This window comes from Aspergillus oryzae, chromosome 8 (genome assembly GCF_000184455.2).
Source record: "Aspergillus oryzae RIB40 DNA, chromosome 8".
Classification (NCBI taxonomy): domain Eukaryota; kingdom Fungi; phylum Ascomycota; class Eurotiomycetes; order Eurotiales; family Aspergillaceae; genus Aspergillus; species Aspergillus oryzae.
This window is the reverse complement of record NC_036442.1, coordinates 2,064,448-2,092,142: the sequence shown is the minus strand read 5'-3', so window position 1 is coordinate 2,092,142 and position 27,695 is coordinate 2,064,448. Positions and strand designations below refer to the sequence as shown.

The window sequence follows — 27,695 nt, the reverse complement described above, 5'->3', positions numbered from 1 at the left end:
ATGAGAAATATCATGCTAGCTGACCTACGACGACATCCCTATAACGAATTACCTGATCATCTCGTCATAATTTGTTTAGTCCCACAACGGAGTTCCGCGAGCGAAATCCCCGAAATCCAGCACGCAAAATTATGCATAGTCGTTGGGAACGTTTTAGTCGATGATCAACAAGCTTAATAAGTCCATTGCCGATCAACTCCACCAGGGCTCGCGAATGAACAAACGACAGCCAAGACTCGATGGGGTTTGTCGTTACTACTGTCTCTACTATTGGTAATTATTATGTATAAAACTAAAGGAGAGCCGGCTTAACTACTCGACAGATTTCCTTCGTATGCGGTATTTGTCGCGACGTTCCGAAAGAAAAAGGAGAGCCCTAACTACTGGTGCTGTGGTGGTGGATCCGCCGCTATTTGGGGGGGCCACGTTCATTTTCCCATGCTGCCTAACGGGCTTATTGAAACGTACATGATAATATCCACGGATGACGAATAAAGAATTGGTCTCGCCGGCTGATACCACTGTAGGGATTATCACGTTCAGCAACTCTCGAGGTACTCAGAGTCTATGGAGTATTATGGGGCGCTCAAGGCCTGTGAATTGGTCTATACAGGCCAACCCAACATCTCCTATTTTAAGGGGCTCCCCAGCGGAGTATCTTCTTAACCAATAACATAGTATGATGGCTGAATATAGCCATAGCTACACTGGGTATGTATGAATGTGAATATGTACAAAGAATATGCCACAAGTAAAAACTGTGCAGGCTTATTAACTTCAGGAAGCAGGACTGGGCGGCAACTCGCCCGTGAACCAGTCGCTCGCAGCCTCGCCAAGTTCGAATTCTAGGGTTCCTCCCTGGGCGAATAAGTCGTCCCATGTGAGCCAGTTCTTCTTCCAGTCCTTTCCGTTCAACCGAAGCTTCTGTACATAAATTTGACTGTCGCCGTTCCCGTCGCCGCCGGTCGCAGTGATGCTTAGTTTCTTTCCATCCCCAAGTTCAATAGCCATGGATTCGAACCACGGAGAATGAACCAAAAAGGTCGTTTGCCCTGTGATGGGATACAAACCAATCATATTCCACAAGAGCCAGGTCTGCATGGCACCGGCGTCACTGTTACCAGGGAGACCCTTAGCTCCAGTATGATAATAGGTCTTTGCGATGTTGCGCGATCGGGAAACCGATAAATCCTGTCGGTTGATATAGTGGTACAGATACGGGATATTGAACATCCTAATGGCACCGTCAGCGATACTATTCACGCTAACATGGAGCTACCAATAGCCAAGACCAATAGAAGGATGAAAGACTTACGGTTCGTTGGTGGGATCGAAGATAATGCCACTAGAGCCGCTGGCCCCCTCGGTGAACATGGTGTCCAAGCGCTTCAGGACAGTCTGGGCCCCACCCATCATCTCGATCATCCCCTCCATGTCGTGAACACTTGCCCAAGAATACGCCCAGGAGCTGGCCTCATAGTACGGATCCCCCCAATAGCCACTGTCCTTTAGTGGATCCGTTTCGATGAAGCCAGTGGTGTCACGTGGAACCACAAAACCGGCAAATCCCAGCGAAGTCTGGTTGGAATTCCAATGATTTCTCCAATTCCTTGATCGGTTCAGATATTTGTCTGCGTCTTCATCCTTCCCAAGACCGGACGCTACCTGATACAGGCCAAAGTCGTTACAAGAATACTCAACTGCCCGAGTGACGGCACGGCTGTATTTCGGCGTGATAAAACCGAGACTAAGCCAGTCCGGTAGCGCACCTCGTCCCTCTTTGGTTGACGAGTCTGGCGCCATAGGGTCGACCGGATCGTTTGGCGGAGCTACTTCGGCATCTTTAACCATTGCCCTGTACCCGTCTTCCCAGTTAACTGCTCCGCGGACGCCTTTCACATAAGCATCGGCAAGGATATTGTCGGCATTGGAACCACCCTGTGTTCTCCCGTTGTAGTTCGACGAGCGAGCGTCCGGGAGATAACCTTCAAACCGCCAGATGTCGATTAAAGAACGGATCTGTTCTTCATATGCTGCGGGCTGCAGGACTTGCATGAGAGCAGTAGAGCAACGGAAAAGATCCTGAACAATTTGTTAGTCTGCAGAGGATTATTGTCGTTGTGGGCAAGGTTTCCTGAATCACACTTACCCAGTAAGTGAAAATGTCTTGATAATATGGCTCAGAAGATGCCCAGCCAGGGTTCTCCCCGGTCTGGTTGGTTGGGATCAGATGCATGAAGTAGAGGGATGTGTACAACAAGGTGAGACTTGTTTCATTCGTGCTCGTCGTAGTCACCTTAGACAAGACCTTAGAGCTCCATTCAGTCTGGGCGTCGTGAACAACAGATGTGAGTTCTGTTCCTTCTGGGATTTCCTCATCGACATTTTGGCATGCTTTCTCCGTGGACAGCCACGAGATGCCGACGCGCGACGTGACTACAGTTTGTTGGAAGGTGAACAAGCCTCCGATACGTGTTGTACTCGAGGATGAAGATGCAAATCCGCTGATCTGCTCGACACTTCCTTCCGCATCACTTCCAGTGTATGTGCTGTTACGAACTGGTGCAGCATCAAAATAGCCACCTACCAAGAATATCAGTCTTTGTTTACCATTGGGATCGAGATAGAAAAACCCACAGAAATAGATCGACCAATCTGGTGAACGATTCCAGCCGTTATCGTACACACCCTGACCTTCATAATGTCCATCGGGAAAGATAGTGATGTTTCCACCTTTGTACCCTTGTCCAAGTCCTTGGCCCCGAAATGAGGGAAGGACGTGTGAAACATCTACCAGGACATTCCCAGTTGACCCTTTGGGGAATGTATACTGATACATCCCTGCATGAGCCGATGCGCTCAACTCGACAATAGTTCCCTCCGACGTCTGCGCCTTGTAGTAGCCCACAGACGCCTGATCAGTACCTGTCCGGGCGACAGTCTTGTTCGATAGGGGATTACTGATGTTCCCGATCAAAGGCAGCTGGGAAACTGTCCCGTATTTGGGCGCTCCTCCGGTCCCTTGTTCATGCATCATACTGAAGCCGGAGAAGTTACCATTGGGAAGATAACCCGAATAGGCATCTGTTCCTGAGATGAACAGGTCAGGGCCCAGCTTTACCATGCCGAACGGTCGTGCGGCACCAGGAAAGTTATTCCCCCCATTTTCTGTGCCCAAGCTTCATGAGATTAGAAGCCGATCTCTATGAAGGCCGCGCGAGATTCGGAACTCGATACTTACAAGAGATTTACATGTGATGTTAAATCAGCAGACAGGGCCATTGGCTGTAATAGTGCCAACACCAAGAAGGCGCCCAACAACACCATGGTCAAGATTGTTCCTAGAAGGATGCCCGTTAGAGTCGCCAGTCTTTCTATCCTGGTTGATGGTATCTCGGGAGCTGTCCTACAAGGAGCGGAACACAATCAACCACATACAGGTTGCATCAAAAGCACCTCTGGCTGCAATAGAATCTAATATATCTGTTGAGAGTGAACAATCACGCCTCTGCGGGGTGTTACACAGTCATCCCCTAAGGTACGAGAAAGTGATGAGGGGAAGGTGCGAGGCCACTGATTGCAAAGAACAGTCGCACATGCCCTGATCACAGGCAGTCTCATGGCTGGAGGAGTTGTCCAATACATGGGTGTGAAAGTACTGTGGGTTCGGAGAAAGCAAGGATGGAAGTATATTGAAAGCAGATGGAGCATGCTTGATCGTTTAGCGTCAAAGGGGGGGAGACTAAAATTTTAGATAGTAGGGTATACATGGAAGCTATTGCCCCGCCAGTATCTACTGATAAAGAATGGCAGTTTTCATCATGAGAAACCCATGGGTACAGAAAAGGAGGGCGCATTCTTGCCCCTGAAGCAGCCATACCGGAATGCCGCCGTTGCCTGTTGACAAACAAAGAAATAGGAATAGTAGCAACAAAAACCACCGAAGCACAAGCGAGAGAGTAAAACAATTGGGCAAACATAGGCGGTGTACGGAGTACTGCTCGTTACAGTGCAGGATCAATTTTTGGGATATACATGGGTATCAATTCTAGCGAGGGTATCATTCTCCAGTCACAAGCCAAGATGGCGCACATGTCATTCTTTTCCCCGACAACTTGTTGAATCTCACAAGTCTATTCCTCATGAAGCTAAGACTCTATAGTATGTGCCGTTGTCGATCATCTCCCCTCCAGTGTGATCCAGCATCCAGGATCATGCCTCCTGGACTGGTGATCACGACCACAACCGCCAATGATCCGCCCACATGCTCGACTCAGGGGTTCTGTCCAGAGCCAACGTGATTGGTCGGTTCCTGAAATGTGGGTCAGGTGATTGGTTCTTAACATTACATAAGCACAGGTCACCGTCTTCGGAGCCTGAGGAATTCTCCCTTGCTTTAGGCAAGTAAGGTCTGAGGAATCTAGATGCATCTCATAAGATGTGTCATCTTGGAGGTTACAATATCAACTGGAAGCCTATACCCCTGAATTATAATCATTACTACATTTTAAAGAAAAGCGTGACATGCACGACACATCCATTGATTGTGATTTCACTTCCGAGCTTTTACGCGTAGGGTTTCAGCTCATACTTCCGTCGAAATATATCATCGACGTGGACCAGATAATACGTGCCAGGGGCGAGGGTCTCAACACTCCCCTTAGGGGTGTAATTCTTCTGTTGGTAGGCCTTCTCGCGAAGTTGACACATCTAAGCTGGTCAGACCAATATCATTCTAAGGGAAATATATCTATCGAACAACGTACCTGATCATAGAATTCAGGGGACACCGCTGTGCGAGCATCCAAACGATCACGTAACCGGATCTTTTGCGCCATTTCCGTAATGTCGCCCTTGACCTGCAAGCTGAACATGGTACTGGCAAGACCGCCGCCATAGCTGAACATGCCGACACGCTTGTTCTGCAGTTTCTCACTTGGGACGTTGCTCAATAGACTCACCAGCCCCGAATATATGCTAGCTGTATACATATTACCACAGTGGGCCGGGGCTGTAAGGGACGGTTGGACACGCTCTGAGAACTTGTCCTTGGTCAGACCCATACAGAGCTTTTCAATGTTCTTATCTGTCAAAGATGCTGTATACTCGACATCTCGAATCTCAGACGGGACAGGATCGAAACGATCTGGTTCCAGTCGGAAGTCGTTAAACAACATGCGACCATATCCCTTGGCTACCAACTTGCAGTTGGGGGCATGGAATACCATGTAGTCAAAAGTATCTAAGAAGCTACTCTTGTTACTGGTCGACACCCCGTTCAACTCACCACTTGTTTTGGCCAGCTTTTTGCTGCGATATCGTTGATAGCAATTATCCAGCGCCTGAAGATAACAAATGTTTGAGAAGTGCCCATCTACTAGAGGGTATTCGGATTTGAGATCGGCTTTGTAAAAGTCGTACACATGCTTCATGTACGACGCGCGGAGTGGCTCCAGCACTAGGGCTGCGTTTGGACCGATGAGCATGGCTACACAGCCGACGCCACCTGTCGGGCGCGCTGCCGGCGTATCGTACAAGGCAATATCGCCCGCGACAACAATGGCGTTACGCCCATCCCAGGCGGACGATTCGACCCAGTTCACGGCGTTGAACAGTGCGTTCGTTCCTCCATAGCAGGCGTTGCATGTATCGACGCCTTCGATATCGGCATTGTCACCGAACAGCTGCATGAGAACGGACTTGCAGGACTTGGATTTATCCAAAAGGGTTTCTGTTCCGACTTCGAGGCGACCGATCGTCTTTGGGTCGATTGAGTATTTTCGGAGCAACGAGGAAACGGTGGTGAGGGCTAAAGAGTAGATGTCTGTTCATGATTGTCAGCCAACGATGCTGAAGGAGCTTGGTGGCTTTTATGTCAGTCTACCTTCCCGGTCATCACAGAAGCTCATATTCTGCTGCCCGAGACCAATGGTGAATTTTCCAGCACTGGCCCCTAGAAAGGTCTCGAGCTCTGATTGCGGTACATACTATATTTGCTCTGGTTAATGTTCTTCCAGATGATTCAAAGAGGCTCAGGACATACCCGACTGGGAAAGTAGACCTCGATGGCCTTGATGCCAATGTCCTTCGGTGTCAAAGGCATTTCGTCTAACTGCATATGTGGAACAACACAGGGTGAATATCTGAAAATCGAAGAAAGAAACGCAAGATGATGGAATATAAAGAAACACCATCTGACAATATCTCGTCTCCAATATATTCCCTGCTGGCCATCCTCTTCTTGGCGGTACGGTATGAGGTCTACTATGTAGATCAGGTACTATGCAACCTAAACACGGACTAACGCCATGGTCAATCCACCCGGGGCTGTCTGGGACAGATGCTACAGTGTATATTCAAGCACCTTGATTCTACCTTTCCTCATTGGACAGATAGGTGCTGAATCTGTCTCATATCTATAGAATCTTACACACTTTACTTAATGAAATATACTGTTGCCTACTATATGAGGTCCGTCTGCATATCAGCGGCGGCTTAGACGATCTCCATGTCATCTATTGGCTTGTCAATCTGAAATGCGAGAAGTAGGTTGCAATTGAGGTTTAAGCTAATATGCCTTGATTTGTTCGAGAATTCGAAATATAACAAAAGTCATCTTTCGGTCCAACGGAACTTAATCGCAGCAACAGCACTATACTTAATCGGTCTCCTATTTATGCTAAGGTTATCTGTCTTTTTGCAGTCGATGAATGATCTGCACAACTATTAATTCCACAGATAGTTATAGTATATCTTGTACGTGCATATAATGGTCACGCTTTCATGCCTAATGCTATACTATACACAGCATAATTTATAAGCAAGCCTAATCCTAGAATCACAATGCATAATTATTGATAATTAGCCGAAGCTGCCAAGTTAAGGAGCAAATTATCCTCATATGTCTTTAATGATAATATCCTACAGAAATCTGGACAGATTAGATATCTGCTGTATCCATTTGCCCGAGGCTTGAGGTAACGATATTCCATTTTGTAATGGATAGTAATCTAGGTATTGACCCTTGGGACAATGGATGTTATTCGGAAATTTTACATTGTGAGAAATGGAGGTGTTTGTGGTTTATGCCATCTTTTTCTTCATTCATTCAAAGCATAAGATAAATGTGATATCGGATTTTAGGTACGACTTCAGGATCAAGATTGTAGGCATAGATTTCAAAAATATTCTTGTCTTGGGTAAAGTTTCACTGCGATTCCGTCACAGGTGCCTGTTTGGGTGGGCCATGGGTGTGCTGCTCATATAATCTAGCATTGCCAAACTGGATAATATCTATTTCGGGACAGGTATATCCACAGGTGTCTTGGGAGCAAAACTGATTGCAATTTCCTCATAAATCCCACAGGGGAGACCGTCAGGCAGTGATGCTTACTGATAAGGAAGGCTTAGGGCATATTTATCCCGGCCATATATTGAAGATGACTGAGATTTTGTCTTGGGTATGTCGGTGAGTGATGTTCACGTATGGACCGTCTGCGTCTAAGTGGGTTCACTCTTCGGCCGAGCTGGTCGTAACTTCAATGGTGAGTATGACGACGATGGTAGAGCATTTTAGAGAATCTATCCATATATAATGGTTTGATACGCCGGCTGGGGCTTTCTAGAAGGAATCATCATTGGTTGTTCAGTGACTTGTAGTAAGGCTAATGCAACGATGGAGGGTAGTTAGGTCATGCCATATTAACGATTATTGGAGAAGATCTTCTTGATAGGCCGATCAGCAGCGCCTTACCTATCGGCCCTGAGATTAAACGGCATCATAGACGAACGACAGGCAAATGAAATGTGTGTTATCCCCGTGATATTTGGTGGATAGAATGGAGTCTAGTGTCATCTTGGCGACCGCATTTAGTGGACGGAAAAATGACACCCCGCGAAAAGGACAGAATTTCTCCGTCCGTATCCACATCGCGGAGTCGAAAGAAGCATTGCCGAGTCACGTCTTTTCCCCCAGAGTTGCTTTCCTGGGAGCCCCGTGCGTGGGTAAAAAAGAGAAGCGCTTGCCACTGGGGTTTTGCGGGCGGCGCCGCCAATGCCTATCGCGGTGCTTAGCATCCTCGCCCACAGCCTATCACAGTTCAGATATGTCTACCTGGATGGAGTATAGCTATGGGGCCCTTAGTTGACCCATCGATGGAGACGAGTCTGGGGGAGGGCTGGGGAATATAATGGGGTCTTCCCCAGACATCTCCCTGGTTTCTGTTTTTCTCGAGACGGCCCTCCTTGATTGAACTGTCTGCCACCCATCGGTCCTGACCAATTTCGCCAAAATGGGTATCTTCAAGAATCACCGTGTTTACATCCTCACAGCAGTGGCCTACTCAGGGTCCCTGCTTTTCGGTACGCCTTCTTGTTGAACCAGACTGACTTGTCGTACATGAACTAACGATGTTCTGTAGGGTTCGACACCGGAGTGATGGGTAGTGTGCTTGCCCTGGACAGCTTCAAGAATGATTTCGGTCTATCGGGATCCGATGGATTTGCAGACGCGGCAAATGCCCAGGTCTCTTCCAATGTGGTGTCTCTGCTCACTGCTGGCTGTTTCTTCGGTGCTATCGGCGCCTCCTTCCTCAATGACTTTCTCGGACGTCGCTACTCCCTTATGATCCTTACCGTCGTGTTCCTAATTGGAGCTGCTATTCAAGTTGGCGCAAGCCACCAGATTGGCATGATTTATGGTGGCCGAGTCGTGGCCGGATTGGGTATCGGCGGCATGTCCAGTATCACACCTGTGTTTGTGGGCGAGAGCGCTCCCCCGGAGATCAGAGGTCGTATTGCTGGAATGTTCCAGGAGTTTCTGGTCATCGGAAGCACCTTTGCCTATTGGTTGGACTATGGAGTGTCCCTGCATATTGCACCCAGCACGAAGCAATGGCGGACTCCAGTTGCGATCCAGATCATTCCCGGCGGGCTCATGCTGATTGGACTCTTTTTCCTCAAAGAGTCTCCTCGCTGGTTGACTAGCAAAGGTCGTCATGAAGAGGCGCTGCAGTCTCTGGCGTATATTAGAAATGAGCCCGCCAGTAGCGAGGTGGTGCAGACCGAGATGGCTGAGATCCGCGCCTCCATTGAGGAGGAGCAGGCGGCGACCGAGGGTTTGACCTACAAAGAGTTCCTTCAGCCGAGCAACCGAAACCGCTTCATGTTTGCTGCCGTACTCATGCTTTGCCAGCAATTTTCGGGCACCAACTCCATTGGATACTATGCACCTCAGATCTTCCAGACCATCGGTCTTAGCGCGACCAGCTCGTCTCTTTTCGCCACGGGTGTTTACGGAACCGTGAAGGTCGTCGCGACGGCAATCTTCTTGTTCATCGGTATTGATCGCTGGGGACGGAAGAAGAGTCTGATTGGAGGCTCAATTTGGATGGCTTCCATGATGTTCATCATCGGTGCCGTCTTGGCCACTCATCCACCTGACACATCTGCGTCAGGGGTTTCCCAGGCTTCCATTGCCATGGTTGCCATGATCTATCTTTATGTCATTGGCTACAGCGCCTCATGGGGCCCAACTCCATGGGTCTATTTGAGTGAGGTAAGACTGGTCCATTTATACGAGAAACCAACATAATATCCGAGACATCCCCTGACTGACTTCCGTTCTAGATTTTCCCAACACGCCTGCGTGCATACGGTGTCGGCCTTGGAGCAAGCAGCCAATGGCTGTTCAACTTCTGTGTTACCGAATTCACTCCCCACGCAGTGCACAACCTGGGTTGGCGGACGTTCCTCATGTTCGGAATCTTCTGCGTGGCCATGGGCGTGTTCATCGTCTTCTTCGCCAAGGAAACCAAGGGCCGTTCTCTGGAAGAGATGGACATTCTCTTTGGGGCTGTCGATGAGAATGAGCGCCGTGCTGCCGTGGAACATACCCTGAACAAGGGTGTGGTCTCTCACATCGAGCAGGCCGAGGATAACAAAGTCTAGATTATTTAGACCATGACGCGACGATCAAACTATTGTACAGAACGGGAGGAATCTGTTATAGAGCTTAGTCAGGAATAGAACCATCCCAACATCTTCTTTCATTCCACTGTTTCCATTCGTGCGACGATCAGGAGGCGTTAATAGATTAGGGTTGCATCAGGATGATAGAGACAAAGAAGGTCAACCGTTATCCCCACAGCGGCTTAATAATTAATCTCATCCATTATGATCTTCGCAAGCCGAAGCCAAGTCGAGCAACCGACCCACGAGCCTCCACGATTCACCACCCGGGGCTTTTCTACGAGTCAATTGAGACAATTTCTCTTATATAGAATTGCGGCTCTTGGCACTGATGTAATCCAAAACATCGCAATCTTCCTTGTGCAACCCTAAGAGCTAAAAAGCAAACATTGCTGAAAGAATTGTTCCAGAAAAGGGGCACGATGTGTTGCCCAAATATAGTACTCGCAGCAGTATAGGCAAGGGGGCGAGTCAGATTTCCTCCAATATGAGAGCCTCTCAACGTAACCCAACTCCACAGGAACGAAAGCAGGTGACACGATCGCACCTTCCTATTGTTCACTGCATCCGTAAAGGAGATGAATGGCCTCGAATTTGTCAGTCCAGTGAAAGCAAGGGCCCTGTTGATCTGTTAGGCACCGTGAATGACCACTTTTGATTCCTATATAAGACGAGAAAGTTATTCGATTAAGTATTCCAACTTCACATTTCTCGTCAGCTTTTAGATCCTCTCGGTCGGGATTACGTGCAACCATGCTGTTTTATAGGGCTTTCGGCGGGCTTCTGTGTTTCCTATATGCCTGTGTGACGGTGTCCGCGTTCACGTGTGCGTATCCGCCGCTCATCCACGCGACGAAGGACGACCTTGCTAGTGATCTTGGGGATAATTGCTATTCTAGCGTGGATTTGGTTAAGGTTTGTTCTTGGGTTGTGGTGGTGGTTGGATTGTTCGTTAATCGGGTGTAGACGTATGTTGCGAGGATCAATGAGGTCAATTCTACACTTCGTCCCATATTGGAGGTTAACCCGGATGCGTTGCACGAGGCAGAAGTGCTGGATGGGGAGAGACTATATGGCCTTAGTCGGGGGTAAGTATAATCTGGCCTAGATTTACTGACTGTCATGTGCTGATGATTGTTTTAGAGAGTTGCATGGTATGCCGATTTTGGTCAAGGATAATATTGGAACGGCGGATAAGATGCAGACCACAGGTGCATATCGTCCCTGTTTCATACTGGTAGTGCTGTTTTCTGTTGTCACGTTCGGCTGATGTGTGTTTGTGCTTAAGCCGGCTCTTATGCGCTCTATGATTCTCGAGTGCGAGAGGATGCAACTGCTGTGAGGAAACTTAAGGAGCATGGGGCCATCATCCTCGGAAAGACGAGTATGTCGGAGTGGATGAATTTCCGTTCGCTTAATTCTTCCAATGGCTGGAGCCCTAGGGGTGGACAAACTCTAGGTGCTTATCATCCGATGCAGGACCCCGAAGGAAGTTCAAGTGGTAGCGCTGTGGCAGTTGATCTCGGACTGGCTGTGGCAGCGCTTGGAACCGAAGTAAGTGGCTGCAAACTATGCTGCATGTAGGTCCATCATAGGCTAACCCAGGAACCTAGACAATGGGAAGTATACTATTTCCCAGCGAGGTAAACAACATTGTCGGTATCACACCAACAGTCGGCCTTACTTCACGCTACGGCGTCATCCCAATCAGCGAGCACCAAGACACCATTGGACCAATGGCTCGGACCGTCCGAGATGCAGCGTGGGTTCTGGGGGCAATTGCAGGCAGAGACGGGAGGGATAACTATACGCTTGCTTCGCCTCACCCGTCTGTCCCCTTCTATGTCGGTGCCTGCCAATTGGACAGGCTGCAGGGGAAGAGGATTGGTATCCCACGGAATGTCCTACCATTCCTAGCCATGGAACCACACGGCCTCGCAGTCCTCTCCGCATTCGAAGCCGCTATCTCTGTACTCACAGAGGCGGGTGCTACTATTGTGCAAGATGCGAACTTCACAGCCTGGGAGGAGTTTCCCGAAAGCAAGAGTGTAACTCAGGTTCTTCATGCTGATTTTATCTCCAATATCGAGAGTTACCTCTCTAAGCTGGAGACTAATCCAAACAACATACATACCCTACAGGATCTCAGAAAATACACACAGAGTGACCCACGAGAGGATTATCCCGGACGTGACACGGTCCAGTGGGATGCAGCACTCGCCGTCGGAATCAACAATACTTCTACGGAATTCTGGCCAATGTACCAAAACAATCTCCGTCTAGGAGGAGAAGGAGGTGTATTGGGGACCCTTGCGCGCCACAAGCTCGATGCTATCATTCTTCCTACATCGCTGGCAGCCTACGTCCCATCAGTCGTCGGTACGCCGGTCATCACAGTCCCGCTTGGCGCGTATCCCAAGGGAACGAAAACCGTATACAACAAGTTCGGCAATCTAGTTCAGGTTGCCGAGAACATTCCTTTCGGGATTAGCTTTATGGGCGCGCACTGGAGTGAAGAGAAGCTGATTGGTATGGCTTATGCGTTTGAGCAGCGAACCCTATTCAGGCAAAAGCTGAAGCGCTATATCGAGCCACATAGTGAGATTGCGGGGCTGCTACAGGACAGGGCCAATGGGGTGTGTACATAAGGCTACTTGCATATTAGACTATGGCCTGTCAAGTGGATAATGGTTAATTTAAACTATTAAGCTCTTTTAGTTCGAATGTTTTCGTCTGATCCCTCCATGTAAATTCGGTAAAAATCACCGTAACCTCAAGATGGTACTACTACCCGAATAGGCATAGTCTCAGATTGCCGGGTTCCGATAAGAGTAGCTGAGAATCTTCGCGCGGGGTCATCTTCCGCCTTTTTTTTATTCTGAGATTCAGGGCGGACCTGCCTATACACCTCTTTTATTCCGTTGACTCCCTACCGGCGAAAAGAATGGGAGATATTGAAGATACCTGCGCCTCCTTGCGCGCCCAGATCGCCGCCACCGAAGCACAGCTAGCTGGGCTGAAACGCGAACTCGAGAGCGCAGAGCAAGCAGCGATTAAAGCCAGGGCGCAGGACGCCCCAAATTCCACCGCTACGACTAGCACCCAAGGCAATGAAAAGAGAAAGTGGCCGCTACTAGACGAAGAATATCGACGTTATGGAAGACAAATGATCGTGCCGCAAGTGGGGTTGCAAGGCGAGTGGATTTCCTGTTAAAACGGAAGTCGCTTGAGGTGCAATAACTAACAATTACTTTTCAATATTACAGGTCAACTGAAACTTCGATCCGCAAAGGTTTTGATCGTCGGAGCGGGCGGCTTGGGATGTCCGGCTGCGCAGTATCTCGCCGGAGCCGGGGTGGGCACACTGGGACTCGTGGATGGGGATACGGTGGAATCCTCGAACCTTCATCGGCAGGTATTACATCGGAGCAAGAATGTTGGGAAGCTCAAGGTGGATAGTGCGATTGAGTCTTTGCGCGAGTGAGTTTGGTCTGCGTGCCCGCTTTTCATTGCGGATTCTAATAGGCGACTTGCTCTTAGTTTGAACCCTCATCCGACTTACATAGCGCACCGAGCACATCTGGCGCCCCAAGATGCGGCGGATATTTTCAAGAACTATGACCTCATCCTCGACTGTACGGATAACCCGGCGACACGTTATTTGATCTCGGATACAGCTGTTTTGCTTGGGAAGCCGTTGGTTTCGGCTTCTGCTCTGCGGACGGAAGGCCAGCTTATGGTGCTGAATAACCCTCCTCGATCGGTAGGAGATAAGACTGGGGGTCCATGCTATCGATGTGTTTTTCCTCGGCCGCCTCCGGCAAACAGTATCATGAGCTGTGCGGATGGTGGCATTCTTGGGCCGGTTGTCGGTACAATGGGTGTACTGCAGGCGTTGGAGGCGATCAAGGTCATTACGGCTACAGACGAGGAAGTAAAACCTCCATCGTTACATATCTTTTCGGCTTATTCTTCCCCGTTGTTCCGAACTATCAAACTGCGTTCGCGCCGACCGAATTGTGCGGTGTGCTCTGGTGAGGCTAGTGTGACGCTGGAGACCGTCAAGTCAGGCTCTACCGATTATGTTTTCTTCTGTGGAAGTGTCGGTCCAGAGAAGCTGTTGCTCCCGGAAGAGCGCATCTCGCCGCGGGAATACCGGACGAAGTATCCAGTGACAGCTTCCAGCGAGGCTATCGGAACGGTAACCAAGGAACCCACGATCATCGATGTTCGGGAGAAGGTCCAATTCGACATCTGCAGCTTGGAAAACAGTATCAATATCCCCATTTCGTCCATTCTATCGTCGGCGACGAAAACCGCCCAGAACAACGAAGTAGCCAATGGGTCGAATCCACTGCCCCCGTGGCTGCCAGCAGATATCGCCTCGTCGGACTCCATCGATCCGATCTATGTTGTGTGTCGACTCGGAAACGACTCCCAGATCGCAGTCAAACGACTGAAGGAGCTGGGCCTGGACCGTGGAGGCGAAAGAGTCGTGGCGGATATTCGGGGCGGATTGCGCGCCTGGCGCGAACAGGTTGACCCCGAGTGGCCAGAATATTAACCAACATAAGCATATATGTACATAGCCAGCCAAAAGTATAAAAATCGCAGATCGCAAACCGCAAACAACAAACCTCATCAAACATAACAACCCAACCCATTCATATCATAAACCTCATGAAAAACCTCATCTCACAGAAACAGGCGCCTCCTCCAGCCAAGCCCAGTCAACACTCACCCGTCCCAGATCCAAATCCGCCAACTTCTTAAAAACCCCCCGACTGACATCCAAATCCTTCACAGCACATCCCGTACCTAAGACCTCCCAATTAGCACCAACCCCAGCAAGGAAACCAAACACAAAGCAACGGAGGTGAAATAGAAAAGTAAAAGAAGGGAAAACATACACCGATCAACAACCGTAACATCAACACTCGCCTCCCCCCTCTTCACCCTGACCTTCATCCCACAAAGCGGATTCGCATTCGGATTCGACCCCGTCGACGCAGCATCAAAGAGAATATGCGATACCGCACAGACCAAGTCCGAATTGGAACTCGTTATTCCGCACGAGCCTAGCGCCGGGTCGTAGTATGTTAGGTCGCCGGTGTACGGGCCGCCGCTGGTTGTGGGGAGGGGGAGGTTTCGATTTCTTTAAGGGTTGTTAGAAGTTATTCAGTATGTATGGTTGGGAGTAGGGACTTACGAATGCCGGGTGAGACCGACTGCGAGACCGATTATAAGGGCGAGGAGGCATATGGCGATTGCGATTGAGGTGAGGATGAGGCGATTTTTCTTTCGGGGGAGTTGGGTCCATTTTGCTGGAGGCCATTTGGCGGTTTGGGGGTGGGGTTCGAGTTTGTCCTCGTCAATCGCTGGAAATGCTGCTGGAGCTGGTGGCGGAGGTGGTGGAGGGACGGGTTTGCGTTTTGGGATGTCTGTTGGTGGGTGGGTTTGCGGGTCTGGGGTAGACATTTTTAAGGGTTCAATGTTTTCTACATCTGGGGTTGGAGGTGGATATGTGGAATTGTAAATGGGCAATGGTTGTGGGGGAGGGGAGGGAATCGATTGCTTTTGTTTCATCTCTGGTTGCTTGTTCAGGGGTAAAGAGAAGGGACTCTTGGCGGGTTCTTTTGTTTAATTAATACATGGTGTTATCGATTGGTGTTTGTGTAGCGTTGGGTGGGCGTAGTGGTCGGGATATCCATGGATGTTGTTGGCAGCTTTGAGTGTTGGGGAGGATTCAATGATAAGGTGAATATAAGAAGGAGTGGCTATAGGATTTGTGCTTAGAACCGAGGAAGTTATATCACCATATGTCTTGGTTGTGATGGATAGATATTCATGATCTAGAGATCATCCTTGTATGGCTTTTAACCTAATTGAGGATAGTGAAGAGTTATGGATATGGAACTGGTAACATGATTCGATTGATAACTACCGTCGGAGCCTGACTAATGTATTCAAAGCTTGGTTGTTAGTCGGATTATAATTCAATATACTCCTCAGTCTTATAATGATTCTCAATCGTATGCCTAAAAGATGTAATGTATCTTAATTCTGCTTTGGTTGTGCCTGACTTTCTATTCGAGACTTCGATATCCGGCGGTCTCCACGTGTTTCCTTTCTATTCTCTGTTTATTCGGTAGTCATGAACCTGCACAATGACGCAGATATTGCACGTTCCCCAGACTTCCCGATGTCGCTTTATGTGGGGACAACATCCTCACTCACCGTTCACAGAAGGAGAATGTTCTTGGCGCCGATCGTCGTCCGCATCCTCGTCTCGGCTCAAATCCTTACTCCATCCCCACGTGGAGTCAACATAAATTTTTTGACTTTCATCCTTGTCCGTTGAAACCCCTTGTTATCCCCACTCTTTCTTCCCAGTTGGAACTGGCGACATTCCCCTTGAACAGCGTGGCGAACTTGAATGGTTTCATGGGAAATCGCTTCACGTCTGTCACCCGGTCACGTGTTTCGAGACGGCTGTTATCGATGAGGGGTTTCTGATCGGCATTGTTCATGATCCAAAATTGCCGAGTGTCGGAAAGGATAGAGGGTGCCCAGTAGAGCACGACGCGACGCAACATGTCGTCGCATCGCAGTTCCGAGGATTCGCAATGGCCGCTACCAGATGAGCCGGAGGTAAAACCGGATAGTAAACAAAAGAAGGGCCTCATGGCGAAACTGAAGTCAGGATGGGATAGTCTGGGCTTGGATACGCCGACTATCCTCCTGATGATGAAGTAAGGACACCTTATGGCTATTGTATATACGAGCTAATACATGTATAGAGGCGCTGTTCCGCCGACAATTGCTCTGGCGATGTAAGCTTAGTCCTCGGTAGAAAAGCTTGTCGATTAGATAATTAACATCAACCAGTTTCCAGGCCGATGCTGTGGCCTCCAAATTCACCACGGTGGGATATCTCATGGCCATCATATCTGTCCTGGGCTTTTCAATCCAGCCTCGCGCCAAGTTTATCCAGATGATGGTCCTTGACGTGTTGGCTGTGTGTGTGGCATCCGCTGTTACCCTGCTCATGATGTACTCGTGTATTAAGGCACGGCAGCATACTGAGGTGGTGTCTAGCGTGGGTACTAGTATTGTCAACACGCCGTACAACCCGTCGGCGTCGGCTGTTAGCGGTGTTTGGTTGTTCTTTCAGATATACGTCGTCCATTCGTTTCGGGCCAAGTTCCAGCAGTTCCAGTTTCCGGTTATTATTTACTCGATTGTTGCCAACGTAACTTTCAGTTATGCTCCCCGCATGACTACGATGGCAGCTGCCATATCTATGGTCACGAAGTTGCTGGAGGCATGCCTGGTTGGCTTGGCCTTAGCCACTGGAGTATGCCTATTCATCTATCCCGTCACCTCACGGACAGTAGTGTTTAAACAGATGGCCGGTTATGTGGGATGCCTGCGCGGAGCTCTTCAAGCTCATACAGTCTACTTCGAGTCTCTGGAAGAAAGTGACATGTTTGGTAGGGCAGAAACATACGATTCAAAGGTGGAGAAAATTACCAAGGATGGCAAGGTGTACAGCCCAGAGGCACAAGCTATCCGAACAGCAGTGCAGAAAATCACCGAGATCCATGGTAAGCTTCATGGGGATTTGACCTTTGCCAAGCGTGAGGTCGCGTTTGGCAACCTCGGGCCCGATGACCTTCAAGCAATCTTTCGAAATCTTCGACAGGTCATGATCCCTGTCGTGGGTTTGAGCTTCACCGTGGACTTGTTTCAGCGCCTGTCTGAATACAATAAATGGAATACGCCTATTGATCCGACGGCGACTGATATACCGGATCTGGTACGTCATCGTGTGGTCCAGGAATGGAACGATATCATGCGGGCGGTGCATGATCCGTTCAAATCTATGATTCAGGCTATAGACGAGGGCCTCCAACATATTTCGTTTGTGTTAAAACTGGCCAAGCCACCAAAGAAGACTGCCACTGCCGCAAATGGTGAGACGTCATCGAGTGGCGTAGAAGATGTTGAGGCTTCGGCTGTCCCATCTCCGGGCGACAAAAACTTCGCTGCCCATCTTGAACAGAGACTTCGTGACTTCAAGGTCGCTAAGCGGATCGCCCTTCGAACGTGGAGTGAAGAAAAGGGAATCAAGCTGCCTAAAGACTTTTTCGATCGCCCTACCGATGACATGGAAGACATCAGCTATGGTGATCCATTCATTGGCCGAGAGCGGAGCCAGCGACAGCTGTACTTGTTTCTTTATGTAAGTAGCTTGCTCTCAATGCCTCTCAAATGTTGCCGGATACTGACAATGACTAGATGGAGCAGCTACTCAGTTCAACCGGTCAGATGGTACTTGAGTTTGTAAAGTTCGCGGATGACAAACGTGAAAGTGGAAAGCTTTCAAGGCGCCATATTATTATACCAGGCTGGAAACGTTTGCGAAAATGGGCCACAAGTTTACTGAAGGCTGAGGACACACACGAAGATGATAATATAGGCGACATCAACGCTCAGAACAACATTCTCCAGTTGGGTGAAGCGTACAAACATAGGAAGGATCCAGAGCATCTGCGGCCAGAGACCACTTTTCAAAAAATTGGTGACAAGGTCAGACTCATTCCTGCGATGTTCCGCACCCAAGAGTCGGCGTACGGTTTCCGGGTTGCGTGCGCCACCATGACTATCGCCATTGTTGGCCTCCTTCACGATACCCAGAGCTTCTTCATTAAGCAACGCTTTATTTGGGCTATGATTATGGTCAACCTTAGCATGACCCCTACCTCTGGACAGAGTATATTCGGCTTTGTGCTTCGTATACTTGGCACTGTATTGGCTATGGTGCTCAGCTTTTTAAGCTGGTACATCCCTGGAAAGCAGACCCCGGGAATCATCGTTTTCTTCTTCATTTTCTTAACGTGCGTTTTCTATGTGCCAATCAAGCTATTCCGATTCCGGGCTATTGGCATTATCACCATTATCACCACGTCCATGATAATCGGGTACGAACTCCAGGTTCGCAAGGTCGGTGAGCAAGTCGCAACCTCGAACGGCCAGTCATACTACCCCATATACCTCCTTGCACCCTATCGATTGGCAACAGTAACCGGTGGCATTGCGGTGGCGTTTTTCTGGACATTCTTTCCATACCCTATTTCAGAACACTCCGTGCTGCGTCAAAGCCTGGGTGCCTCTTTGTACCTTCTTGCCAATTACTATTCGCTCATTCATGAGACCGTGTCGGCACGAGTGCGCGGCGAAGCAGGCGATATGGCGCTCAAGACTTCGGCGGGGCGAAGGCTTTTGAAGTCCCGTAACCAGGTGTTTTCCAAGCAGATGTTGATGTTGAATAACCTCCGGACCTATTCAGAATTCCTCAAATGGGAAGTACCAATTGGTGGTCGATTCCCCAAGAAGCAATATGACTCTATTATTGCATGTATCGAAAAGTAAGTATTACTTACCTCTTTCATATTGCCCAGAGAGTTAACCGCTCGATAGTATCGTAAGTTACCTGAGTCTTCTGGGGTATGCTTCAGACACGTTGTTGCAAATTGGTGACGACGAAGAATCAAACTCTGCCTGGCTCCATGATTTTAAACGGTTGGTTGCCAGTGCAGGTGTCACCACCCACGAAATCACTTCAGTATTATGCCTTCTGTCCGCCAGCATCACCGATCGCAGGCCTCTTCCGCCTTACCTAAAGACACCAAGGCCGTACAGCTTTACCAAAAGGCTTGAAGCAATGGACAAGGATATTCTGAGTCTAAAGCATATCGCAGAGCCAGGATTTGCTACCTTTGCGGTATTACAAATCTCCACTAGATGTATAGGTGGTGACGTGGAGAGACTTATGAAGTGAGTGAAGAGATCATCGTTGCAGCGAGACAGCTACTAACTCAGAGTAGGGATGTGAAGAAGTTGGTTGGAGAGCTCGACTTCTCATTCCATGCCGTCAGCACAGTGCAGAGCGCCAAGTCGTCTGCTGAGGTATCCCGATATTCGCGAGCGACCGAGCGGAATAAGCTTGAGTAGCTGACAAATAACCTACGATAGAGTAAATATAGAGAGCAATTATTTTGTTATAATCACGAGGAGATGCCCGGATGATCTAGTCTTCAGTTATTGAACGCGGGCGCAACTGCCACCGACGAGGACGAGGCTTATCTACGCCTCCGAGAATAAATATTCGAAATTTATCTTTCACATAATACAAGAATATCCTTCATTTACGTCTTTTTGACGGAGTATCCAAAAAAGATAGACATAAGGAGCAGTACATAAAGGTCATTCAACAAGGCGCAAAAATTGCTCAACATTGCTTATTCGATTTTGAACTGAACGGTGTTCGACTCGAAATCGCCCCGGTTTGCGTCTGAAAGTTGTTCAAGTTTGTCATTCTGGACGTCACTCACAGGAGTTTCCCACACTGCATGCCACCTTCCCTGGGCACGGATTGAGAAGTCATGACCTGACTGGAGAGGCATAGGTGGAAGAGTGACAACGGTGTCAACCGTGCTCTCTGGGGCGATTTCGAGCAAGTCATCCGCGGCGGGAGGAAGCTTGCGGGAGAACTTGATGGTGTCAAGGGGGACAGCCTGACCATCTGTCTCATCCTGCACTTGGAAAACCCCCAGGATGCCGGCTTTTGGGTCAAAAGGGGTACCCCATTTGAGCATCGTCACCGGCTCATTGGAGGGATTTTGGATAGACGCTTTGACAGACACAGCCGTCTGCTGGGACGATGCTTGGTCGATCGAGACCAGCTGCGGGGCGAGAAGGACTTGGAGAGCTACAGCTGCGCCCATCATTATTGAGGAAATGAAGGATTTAATGTGGACAAATTAGAGGAGCCGGAAGTGGGTGACGTGGAGATGTACAAGGTAGAGTATGAGACGGAGGGCAGGAAGACAGCGGCATTTCAAAGTCGGGAAGATATACTGCAGGCAGTGATTCGCCACCTACGCAAAAGCCAGCCTTGCATACGTTTCAACTAAATGTCATCACGGCACTCGCAATGAAACCCAAGCTGCGCGATCGGCGATTTATCATAAACCCGCGCCAATGATCGCTGGCGAAATCTCGGGCCAAGTCTGCGTGGCGTGGTATCGTTATGAGGGGTATTCTCATGATTAGTGATGAGAGTTTATGGGGAAAGAATAACCCTGCATCCGAGGCTGCAGGGCTTCTGCCTGGCAATTTAATTTCAATCTGCTAGAAACTCTTGGGTAGCATTCGCGGTGAATTCTCTGTGGGGTGGACTGTGCGCTAAGCATTTTGGCGTTGCTTATTCCGAGACTAAGACAGCCCTTGACTAACACCGTATTGAGGTGTATCCTGACTCGATATATCGTTGATTCACCACCTTCTCAGCCTGAAGATCTTCACCGTGACAGGAACATGGCTCGAGAGCGGGACGACAGCCAAGACCCGGGAGACCGGCGGCATAGTGGCTCTGTTGAAGCCAGATCCAACGGCCCCATCCTTATCGGTGGAGGCGAGCAGATCATATACTGAAATGGACAAAACACAGTCTTTCGGCCTCCGCCGGGCCAAGTCCCCTAAATCAGCTTAGGACTAAAGAAAGAAGCCTTCGCTTATGATCTTGTCTCTCTAACTCGAAGACATGAGTCCGAGTTTTACCTTCGCCAAGAGATCCGTGATATTAAACAATGCAGCTTCGGATACTACCTTCTGTTTACAGGGTGAGATACCGGAGCTATACCCGTGGCAAGGCCTGAAGAAGTGCGCAATGACTATTTTGAAGGCCATCAGACCAGAAGGAATCGAGACTATAAAGCCCTCGTTGTCCAGCGACTCTTCACTTAGATTCAAGACAATTCAGCTTGTTGAGTATCTATCACACTTCATCTTTCTTCCCACAGCCCTTCTTTCCAAACCGCCAGAATGCGTGTCACTACTCTCTCCACTGCGCTCTTCGCGTTGGCTTCCACCGCTGTGTCAGCGCCAACCGCTGGGAGCTCTTCTCCTGGTCTTGAGGTCAAGCTGACCCAGATTGACAACACTCGTGTGAAGGCGGTTGTCAAGAACACCGGCAGTGAGGAAGTGTCCTTCGTCCACCTGAACTTCTTCAAGGACGCTGGCCCTGTCAAGAAGGTTTCCATCTACCGCGGCCGTACGTTTCCCTTTAACAGACTAGTCATGAATATCAATGGCATTTATTAACAGTGCCGCAGAGGATGAGGTCCAGTTCGAGGGTATCAAGCGCCGCTTGAGGAGCAGTGGCATCACCAAGGAGGCTGTCACTTCTCTCGGTGCCGGAGAGACCCTGGAGGATGAGTTCGATATCGCCTCCACCAGCGACCTGGCAAGCGGCGGTCCCGTTTCCATCCGCAGCCACGGATTCGTCCCCATTGTCGTGGACGGCAAGATCACCGGCTACATCCCCTACAAGTCCAACGACCTGACCGTCAATGTTGACGGCGGTAAGGCCGCCAAGGTCACCAAGGCGCTGTCGCAGCTCACCCGCCGCACCGAGGTCACCGACTGCAAGGGTGACGCCGAGTCCTCGTTGACCACTGCCCTTTCCAACGCTGCCAAGCTGGCCAACCAGGCTGCCGAAGCCGCCGAATCCGGCGACGAGTCCAAGTTCGAGGAGTACTTCAAGACCACCGACCAGCAGACCCGCACGACCGTTGCTGAGCGTCTGCGCGCTGTCGCTAAGGAAGCCGGCTCTACCTCCGGTGGCTCTACCACGTACCACTGCAACGACCCCTACGGCTACTGTGAGCCTAACGTTCTGGCCTACACCCTGCCCTCGAAGAACGAGATCGCCAACTGCGACATCTACTACTCTGAGCTTCCTCCCTTGGCTCAGAAGTGCCACGCCCAGGACCAGGCCACCACCACTCTTCACGAGTTCACTCACGCCCCTGGCGTCTACCAGCCTGGTACTGAGGACTTGGGCTACGGCTATGATGCCGCTACTCAGCTGAGTGCCCAGGATGCGTTGAACAACGCTGATTCCTATGCCTTGTATGCCAATGGTAAGCATGTCCCGATAATACCTATTTGGTGCGAACAGTTGCTGACTGACAATAGCTATCGAGCTCAAGTGCTAAATGTGAATGATACCTCATATTCTCTGTTCCGCAGAGGCTGTACATAGTTCCTATGTTATAGGCTAGAGTGGCGTGTCTGTGACATGCACTTGAAATGATAACTTGTTATGATTATATTCAATTTCCTGTGTTTTAGTGAAGCGCAGATCTGTTTGATTAATCACCAGATTTGTCAATGCACTAACCTGATGAATTTATTGACGCGTATAGTATGTCTCCTACATCACTATCTAAGTCAAGTAGCGAATGCAAATGAAGGCTGTCTTATTTATCAGTCCCTACTGTATATGATCTAGCTACTCCCACCTATCATAATCCGGAATATCCTCCTCAAAATACTCCTCCGTAACACTCCTAAACCCAACCTCCGGTGCCCCAACAGACCACGGCCTCCCATTCCCACTAGCAAAAAGAGCAAAACCGGCCCCTTCAAATACAAACCAGCCCTGAGGCGCAAAGGCCAACCATTTCGATTCAATAGACGACACCCAATTCACCGAAGAATTGGCGACACCATACCCAAAACGATAACAAAGCGGCTCAGCCCGAATATACAAAACAAGACCATCTACACTCGATGCATTGAGCCGGACCTCATCATACTGTCTGCGTCAGCACCCCACCCACAATAAGCCAAAGGAAGATTTATACCTCAACCGTCCCACTCCTCACAAGCTGCGTATAAACACACATCCCGGTCCCAGGTCCATCCTTACAACCCCGAACCCCAATATTCTGATGTTGAAACTCGCTCAAATAAACACTTATCCCAACCGTCTCACTCTGTCTCAACTCAGACCTGATAGGAAGTAACTCCGCAGTAAAAGTCATATTCAACGACGTCTGTTTCCGGAGAATAGCAGCTGGGACATCCCGCTCGCTGAGGGAGTATACATTCGGTCGGAAGATTATACCTCCTTTCTCCCTGAGGATAAAGTTCTCCGTGTACGGTGTGCGAAGCTGATACCATCTATTATCGAGAGTCGATCCTTCGAAGTTATCAATCCAGATGTCTGGTGTGCTTTGATCTGGTGTATCGCCAAAGGATTCACTCAGGAGAATTGGTCTCCTGTTGTTGATAACAGGCCATCCGTCCTTCCAGGTGACGGGCGAGAGAAATGTCTCTCGCCCTAATGGGGAGGATCCGTTGATCTTTCTCCGGGCAATGTAAACGGCATATGAATCCCCACTGGCGGTATCGAAGATAGTAGTATGGCCTGTCGACTGCACGGTAAGGTTATCGAATCCATACGCACCGTTATATAGAATCGGGTTATTGGGGTTCGGGGTCCATGGGCCCCGTGGTGAGTGTGATCGGGCGATGCTTGCGCGGTGGAGGTCGTCTGTTCCGCCTGTTCATCATCCATACTCAAATCAGCATATACACATACTCATGCACACACATCCCACCCTAACACCCTCAAACTAAACATATTTCAAAGAAATAGGGAAAGGAAGAATACCCTCAGCAATAAGCAGATAATACCACTCCCCCCTCACAAACATCTTCGGACCCTCCGGTCTAGCACTGACATCATGTAACATCGTCCCGTTCCACAGGGACCGATACTCATCTATACATTTCCCAGTTCCAAGGTCCACCTGACATTGATAAATGCCCCAGATCCCAGTTTCCTTGCTATCCGGCGCCATGAGGTTCAAATAGACGTCACCGGAAACAGGGTCCTGGAAAAGAGACGGGTCGATGCCCCATGGCTCGGCCCAGATGGGGTCACTCCAGGTTTCTAAATCGGGGGATGAGATCCAGGTTATCCGGGGCCAGACTTTTGCGACTGGGTCGTAGGTCCACCGGGTCATGGTGGCTATGTAGAAGGTGTTGTTTATGTAGGAGAGGGTTGGGGCCCATGTTCCTTTGTTTTTGGGATCTGGGTTAGTATTATGTGTTGGGGAGGGATGTGGTGTAGTCTTACCGCCGCCGGTTGGAGTTCCGTAGAGGGCTAATTGGGATGGTCTTGTTAGGGCATGGGAGTGGAGGGTCCAGTTGGTTAGGTCTGTGGATTTGTAGATTGGGAGACCAGGGAAATATTCGAAGGAGGAGGTTGTGAGGTAGTATTCGTTGTTGAGGTGCAGGATGGAGGGGTCGGGGTTCCAGCCTGGGAGGATTGGGTTTTTGATTGCGGTTATGGGGAGGATGAGGGCTAGGAGGGTGGATACTTTGGGTAGGGGGGTCATTTTGCGGTTGTAGTGGTTAATAAATATATGGAATTCATCGTTGGCCTTTTGCGTGAGGGCTTTGTTGTCTTTTTATGGTGTTGGATGGAGCGGATGAGGTCCGGGAGATCCTCCGGGGTTTATGCGAGTAAAAACTAGGTCTTTAGTGAAGAGGTACTCCCATACTCTTGATCTTATATATTATTTTGACTACTTACACAGCGGGTTCACTTCCAGTAGTCAAATATGTACCTGGATGAGCATAATGAAGTTATCTAATTGCTTCATGGAGAAACAGGACTCGAAGAGAGTGTTCAAGGAGAGTCAGGCCCAAGTTTGTAAAATGACTGGACACAGTCTCGTTTCCCCGGATATAACAGAACCCATTTATAATCGTGTAGTGTTGTTGCTCCAATGCAGTATGTTCATTGTGTTAACCACCTGAAACTACCATCAGCTACGACACCCAACCCCCTCCCTTTACTTTAGTTCCACACCTTCTGCCCTTCAATCTCTCAACCTGAACCTCCCAGATCTCAAAAAGAGACACTCTCATATCAATCCATAACCAATACACACACTTATCACCTCATCGTAACCAAAAGTTACCACGTACAACATCAACCACCATGCCCGCGGTAAGCCATATAACCCCAACGCCATTCAGAGAAATCACCCACTCACCAACGCACAGGACCCCAAGCAGACCAACGTACCCGATGGCGAATCTGCGACAAAACCGACCGGACAAAAACAAACCCCGTACAAAATCTGCAAGAACAAAAAAGCCATCAAAACGAAGAAGATCGCAGATATGACTAAGGAGGAACGGGTAAGATCGGCTTACTAGAACTACAGCTCTGAGCTAACAATTAGGCCTGTTAGAAGTAAGAGATAGAGAGACTTGAGCGGGAACGGGGTAGGGAACACATCGAGATAGTACAGAAGACTATAAGGATTGTCGGACTGATGGCGCAGGACTTGATGGAGGAGATTGGTTATGCTGAGGAGGATGTGGAGTGACTGGATCTCTAGCCCATCTCTAGACTGAGGTGAGATATAGTGGTTCATATTGGTCTGGAAAGTTCGTCGGCGTCCCCAATAGGAGATTGATGCATGCAACCCAACGCTAGGAAAAATTGACTAAGAATTACGATGCCTAATGGGCAATCCTACATCAATAAACTCATAAGGAAAACTAACTATTTCTATAATCTTTACCTTCTCTTACCTTCTCTTAACCAAAACCCCAAAACTATACCTAAAATATTCAATCCACTAATAAACTCCATCCTTCCTACCTCTAAAGATGTACCAACACTAATCCGCATCCACAGCCTTGCATTCCACTGGCAAAAAGAGCAAAACTGGCTCCTTAAAGATAAGCCAGCCCTAAAGCACAAAGGCCAACCACTTTAACTAAATAAATAACACCCAATTAACTGACAAGTTAACAACACTGTACTCAAAATGACAATAAAGCGGCTCATTGTAACTATCAGTATATTTTTCATAGTTAGAATAGTATATGTCAGTCACTGATGGGTCACCTGACACACAGTCATACAAGGACTTTCTTTGTCTTTCAGATAATTGAATCAATCATCCACTCACTGTCCTCTATCTCTATCACTATACAATGTGTCAGTTAGCGTGGATGTACCCTCGAGCGGACACCTGGGACTATGACGTCGGCGAAGACGCATATCTGGAAGGCACATCCCTATTAAACACATACAGCGAACCGTTCCTTCATATCTCCCTTCACACCATACAGGTTAGTATAAACACCTCTACTATGCACCACTGCCGCTTCTATTCACCAACTAACTAAATACCCTGCGGGAAACACATTCACCCGGGGATATATTAGTATAGACCTCTCAGACTCATCCCAGCACATTCACAAATCCGTGGCAACCTGTAGTGACTGAGAACTTTCAAAACCCAAGGATCGTCTTCTTTTGGTGGATAAAGTGTTCAAGGCGCGACCTTGATGTCATTGGCATTTTGGTCGAGTGGGAACGAGATCTTCTTTGCAATCAACACTGAAAATGGGTATCAAACGGCCCAAGAGCAGCCATACTACATACTCGTACCCAGATGTCGATAACTCCGATCAAGATATTGACCGCCGCCCAGAGGCGGAGAAGCGTGAATGGGAGCACCGTTTGATACAAAGTATTTCAACCAAACCAAGAGGGCGAGTACTCTTTGTAACTAACATAACGAGAAACTCATTCAATATAGTGGGGCAGTGGTGAGGGCATGCTTATGGGCTGGACTAGAGCCAATGACTATAAAGACTCCTCTGGACACATCATATATCGCTATCGAAAGCATTAATTGTCTATGTCGTTAGCTCGCCTTTTGATAGACGAGTTTGGTTATTATGACACAATGTCCCCGACGTCCCTGATATCACAGCTGGGTGTCTGGGTTTGAAGTTAAAATTGCAAGGAGGAAAGAAGGTTATAACTACCGTCACCC

The 27,695-nt window shown here is 48.9% G+C and overlaps 9 protein-coding genes across 9 annotated transcripts; 4 read left to right on the top strand and 5 right to left on the bottom strand.

Moving 5' to 3' along the window:
- Positions 1–777: 777 nt before the first annotated feature.
- On the bottom strand, positions 778–3,327 carry AO090010000486 (alpha-1,2-mannosidase family protein; the record flags this gene model as incomplete). The annotated part of the gene is made up of 5 exons (XM_001827418.1): positions 778–1,234; positions 1,316–2,082; positions 2,150–2,583; positions 2,638–3,179; positions 3,242–3,327. The coding sequence occupies 5 exons, from the start codon at positions 3,325–3,327 to the stop codon at positions 778–780; spliced, it is 2,286 nt and encodes a 761-aa protein (XP_001827470.1).
- A 1,239-nt stretch (positions 3,328–4,566) lies between these two features.
- On the bottom strand, positions 4,567–6,103 carry erg13A (putative hydroxymethylglutaryl-CoA synthase; the record flags this gene model as incomplete). The annotated part of the gene is made up of 4 exons (XM_001827419.3): positions 4,567–4,710; positions 4,767–5,824; positions 5,885–5,987; positions 6,044–6,103. 4 exons carry the CDS (start codon positions 6,101–6,103, stop codon positions 4,567–4,569), a joined length of 1,365 nt encoding a protein of 454 aa, XP_001827471.3.
- A 2,188-nt stretch (positions 6,104–8,291) lies between these two features.
- Positions 8,292–9,948, top strand: AO090010000488 (sugar porter family MFS transporter; the record flags this gene model as incomplete). Its single annotated transcript, XM_001827420.3, has 3 exons — positions 8,292–8,361; positions 8,421–9,556; positions 9,628–9,948. 3 exons carry the CDS (start codon positions 8,292–8,294, stop codon positions 9,946–9,948), a joined length of 1,527 nt encoding a protein of 508 aa, XP_001827472.1.
- A 1,757-nt stretch (positions 9,949–11,705) lies between these two features.
- AO090010000489 (uncharacterized protein) lies at positions 11,706–14,533 on the top strand (the record flags this gene model as incomplete). Its single annotated transcript, XM_023233632.1, has 4 exons — positions 11,706–11,797; positions 12,111–12,172; positions 13,236–13,449; positions 13,510–14,533. 4 exons carry the CDS (start codon positions 11,706–11,708, stop codon positions 14,531–14,533), a joined length of 1,392 nt encoding a protein of 463 aa, XP_023094198.1.
- Positions 14,534–14,659: 126 nt separating this feature from the next.
- Positions 14,660–15,555, bottom strand: AO090010000490 (RlpA-like double-psi beta-barrel domain-containing protein; the record flags this gene model as incomplete). The annotated part of the gene is made up of 3 exons (XM_001827422.3): positions 14,660–14,787; positions 14,880–15,124; positions 15,179–15,555. The coding sequence occupies 3 exons, from the start codon at positions 15,553–15,555 to the stop codon at positions 14,660–14,662; spliced, it is 750 nt and encodes a 249-aa protein (XP_001827474.1).
- A 1,008-nt stretch (positions 15,556–16,563) lies between these two features.
- On the top strand, positions 16,564–19,986 carry AO090010000491 (uncharacterized protein; the record flags this gene model as incomplete). The annotated part of the gene is made up of 5 exons (XM_023233631.1): positions 16,564–16,721; positions 16,858–18,214; positions 18,271–19,400; positions 19,453–19,809; positions 19,860–19,986. The coding sequence occupies 5 exons, from the start codon at positions 16,564–16,566 to the stop codon at positions 19,984–19,986; spliced, it is 3,129 nt and encodes a 1,042-aa protein (XP_023094199.1).
- A 277-nt stretch (positions 19,987–20,263) lies between these two features.
- On the bottom strand, positions 20,264–20,762 carry AO090010000492 (uncharacterized protein; the record flags this gene model as incomplete). The annotated part of the gene is made up of 2 exons (XM_023233630.1): positions 20,264–20,326; positions 20,367–20,762. The coding sequence occupies 2 exons, from the start codon at positions 20,760–20,762 to the stop codon at positions 20,264–20,266; spliced, it is 459 nt and encodes a 152-aa protein (XP_023094200.1).
- A 1,096-nt stretch (positions 20,763–21,858) lies between these two features.
- On the top strand, positions 21,859–23,033 carry AO090010000493 (uncharacterized protein; the record flags this gene model as incomplete). Its single annotated transcript, XM_001827425.3, has 3 exons — positions 21,859–22,087; positions 22,149–22,958; positions 23,014–23,033. The coding sequence occupies 3 exons, from the start codon at positions 21,859–21,861 to the stop codon at positions 23,031–23,033; spliced, it is 1,059 nt and encodes a 352-aa protein (XP_001827477.1).
- A 1,425-nt stretch (positions 23,034–24,458) lies between these two features.
- Positions 24,459–25,226, bottom strand: AO090010000494 (beta-xylosidase; the record flags this gene model as incomplete). Its single annotated transcript, XM_023233629.1, has 1 exon — positions 24,459–25,226. The coding sequence occupies one exon, from the start codon at positions 25,224–25,226 to the stop codon at positions 24,459–24,461; it is 768 nt and encodes a 255-aa protein (XP_023094201.1).
- Positions 25,227–27,695: the final 2,469 nt, after the last annotated feature.